This window comes from Hibiscus syriacus, unplaced genomic scaffold (genome assembly GCF_006381635.1).
Source record: "Hibiscus syriacus cultivar Baekdansim isolate YM2019G1 unplaced genomic scaffold, ASM638163v2 tig00110988_pilon, whole genome shotgun sequence".
Classification (NCBI taxonomy): Eukaryota; Viridiplantae; Streptophyta; class Magnoliopsida; order Malvales; family Malvaceae; genus Hibiscus; species Hibiscus syriacus.
Genome location: NW_024062942.1, coordinates 9,533 through 13,307, shown reverse-complemented (window position 1 = coordinate 13,307; position 3,775 = coordinate 9,533). Strand labels below are relative to the sequence as shown.

The window sequence follows — 3,775 nt, the reverse complement described above, 5'->3', positions numbered from 1 at the left end:
TCATAGACTCGCACCTTTGTGCTGAGTGAATATTGGCAAAGAAATGACCGGTTAGATATGCTTGGGCCTATACGTGCCGAATATTTCCCTTCTCAATCACCCATGGATACTTTTCGACGTTGAATTCTGAAACAACCAAACGCCATTGAACATCGAATTCCTTAGTTGTCCACCAGGAAACCATGCATTTTGAGAATGCTGCTGTAAATTTTGGGTCACCAATGTTAGCTTGTGTATTGTGAGAAAGATGCCAAGAACATAATATGTGCTTAGCATAAGGGATAATAGATTTGATAGCCCTCTGCATTGCCCTATCCCCATCGGTGACAACTGAAATAGGCGATTTATTCTTCATGGCTTCTAAAAAATTCTGTAGCACCCACTCGAAAGATTCGGACGTCTCGTCAGAGATTATGGCAGTGGCAAACACAATTGTGTTATGGTGATGATTGACACCGACAATAGGCATAATTGGTCGACCATACAAATTATCTTTGTACGTTGTGTCGAACGCAATTACATCACCGAAGCATGTGTAATCTGATCTAAATGTAGAATCCGACCAAATAAGATTATGCAATGCCCCTGATTCGTCTACCGAGTATGTCATAAAAGACTCGGGATCATCATGTTTCTTATAATCAAAGTAAGCAATAAGCGCATTCATATCTCCATCGATGATTTCCTTTGCTTTACCTCTTTGAAGTGCATTGTAGAGGTCTTTATGTGTAAATCCAACATTATGATAGCCCCCTGCCTGCTGCGTTAAATAGTTCATTACTTGTGACGTGTCAACACCGACCTCTTTCAATGTTGTTGCCTCTTCGATATCAACCTTACTTACAGCTCTATTAGAATGCATAAATGGTGTCATAATAGGTGTGCACAATGCATGATTATGTTTCTGATAAGACTTACTTATAACCCAGTGATCGTTTGTATTTGTTGTTGTAACTACGACTCTAGCCTTGCAACCTGTTCTTATGTCTGGCGTATGAGCACGTTGACGATCAACAGTATTGGCTTTTGATTCTCGAAACCCTTATTTGGAACAACAAAATTCTTGCTTCTTCAGATTCCCTTCCACGTCAAGCCATGTTGTTCCCTTACGTGCACTAAACTCATGTTCCCGTGCGAATCCCTTGTAAAAGTACCAAGCTTGATCACGTTATGTACTTCATGGCATTCCTCGGTTGGCTTAACATTGTATGCATCAGTATGATCCATGGCAAAAATTTTGTTGTGCAAGTTCAGTGGTCTCGAAGTTGATGGAGATGTAAGTAAAGGTTCATTCAACATGTTTCAGTCATGCTTTCAATAGAATGTGGTATTGGTAGTGGTAGTTGAAGGGTGGGTACAACATTAAATTCGCGTGACATATTTAGGTGTGTACAATAACTACATAAATATGTGTCGATGCATTTTCTAAAAGTATCGACCCAAAAATCATCGAAACCAATAATTATAATGTAATAGGTACATTAACAATGTAACCGATATAAATATACCGGTTAATTAGAAAACAGGTAAACATAATGTATCGACACTTGTTTAATTTATGTCGATACTTATTGTCCAGAATAAATGCCCAAACGGGGTGCACGCATAAAGTGTCGATACAATTATTAAAAGTATTGATCCCAATAAAATCGAAACCGATAATTATAATGTAATATGTAAATTTACAATGTAACTGGTATATAAATATACCGGTTTTATGAGAAAATATGTCATCATAAAGTATCGATTCTTATTAAATTTGTGTCGATATATTTTGTCCATAATGAATGCCAGACGGGTGCACTCATAAAGTGTCGATACATTTTTAAAAAGTATCGATCCCAAAAACATCAAAACTCATAATTATAATGTAATAGGTAATTTTATAATATAACATCGAAACTCATAATAATATTTTCGATCATTTTTTACTGATTTTATTATTTAAATAATAACAAAATTGATAACTATTTATTTTAACTTTATATTAAAATATCGTACTGCTTCCCGGTTTATTAGCATACAAGTCAAAGGCGAGAGTAGAACATTTCACTTGGTCTGATTGTCAACATTACCTGTCATTATACAACCATATGTTACCACTAGTTTTATTTTATCGTTATAATACTTGCTGTAACATGAAGTTACAAAAGAAGAAATTAAAATGATGACGTCAGTAAATAAATGCAACTCTCATAATTGATCTCTACAGATGATGATATGGTGGAGTAAATAATAAAATCCTGAAAATCCGAGTCTCCCAGGTGGGCTATTCCGAAGGATATGTAGCCTTTTTCTTCAGACTGGGCTACATTTCGTACTGCTAATAATGATGCCTACCTTGCCATTCTTTCAGCTTTATGTAGTCTTTCTCCAGAAGCTGAATTAACTTACGAATCAAAAGGAAAAATAATTCATTTCCACCATCACAAACAACATGAAAATACTGCAACATCGGGATAGCTTTAAAAAGAAACAATTACAACATACATTCCATATCTTTGTTTCTGGGAAATTCCAAAACCATAAAAATGATCATCACATTAAATTTACTACTATATATCTTCCTACATTTTGACCTACAACCCAGAAAAGAACCTTCGCTTCAATTCACCATGAAAAAGTATAACAAAATGTATCTTTGCAGTTTCAGTTAAACAAGGTTAAACGAAGAACAGAAGTAAGAAACTGCAACTTTATTTATTTAGCGTAGTACCCTTGCTAATATGTCCCACACCTAGCTTCAAGTCCAATTCCAACTTCCTTTTCCCTTCATTTCCACCAAGCCTACTATCGCAACTGAACAGCTGGTCAACGGAGGTGACCACCGCGCATTTCCTCTCCGTTTTAGCCTTGCCTTTGATCTTCTTTGCCTCCGAAGATGACGACGAGGTGGAGCGTGATGAGAGAGCTGGCAAAGCCGAAGCAATTTCAAAGTTGGTCTTGGCTTTCGACCCTCTCAGCCTCCTCGCCGCTGCATCATATGCACGCGCTGCTTCCTCCGCCGTGTCGAACGTGCCCAGCCAATGCCTACACCGCCCAACACGGTCGCGTATCTCCGCTGACCACCTCCCCCATGGCCTCTTTCTCACACCTCTGTAGCTTTTCTGCAGTGGCACACTGCCACTTGGGTCTCTCTTGTTAGCCCCGAAACGTTGCGACACAGAAACGAAGCCTGACCCATCGCTACCGTTGCTGTGGTTGTGAACAACGGGGTTGGTCTTGTCACCAAATAGAACGTGCTGGCCAACCACGGCAGCTATCCCATCGAGAATTGGAGGCACTTCGGGACCGGTTTCGATTTCAGGTTCAGGTTCATTATCACTATCCTTATCAAAGACATTAGATGAGAAAACACCGGTGTATTCAGTGCAAAAGGGTTGACAGTTTCGCTTGTGAAAATGGGTCGGGGATATCATTGATGAACAAGACGGGATTTGGGACAAGCCCTCGGGACGATTGTAAGGCCAAGGCGCTTCAGACGCCACAGGCGTATTGAAGAACATAACGGTTTGAAGAGAAGGGTAATGTACCATGGCAGGGCTTTGCATTTTAGGCGGTAGAGTCGATGAGGAAGACGGATATTCAGAGTTCTATAAATGACCGCAACTTTAACTACATATATATATATATATAGAGAGAGAGAGAGAGGAGGAGGAAAACCCAAATATTATTAGCTAATTAAAAACAAGGTAAATATATATTTTAATACCTGAATAAAGCATCGAACCAACTTATACAAATGATGCAAACACAACGGCATAGAACAAGGCAC

The 3,775-nt window shown here is 38.8% G+C and overlaps 1 protein-coding gene across 1 annotated transcript; it reads right to left on the bottom strand.

Annotated features, from left to right (window-relative positions):
• Positions 1–2,696: 2,696 nt before the first annotated feature.
• Positions 2,697–3,551, bottom strand: LOC120148968 (ethylene-responsive transcription factor ERF084-like). The gene has a single exon (XM_039161918.1). The coding sequence runs from the start codon at positions 3,549–3,551 to the stop codon at positions 2,697–2,699; it is 855 nt and encodes a 284-aa protein (XP_039017849.1).
• Positions 3,552–3,775: the final 224 nt, after the last annotated feature.

Excerpts from the sequence above, each read along its gene's own strand:
- LOC120148968 (XM_039161918.1), bottom strand. The coding sequence starts at position 3,551 with ATGCAAAGCCCTGCCATGGTACATTACCCTTCTCTTCAAACCGTTATG.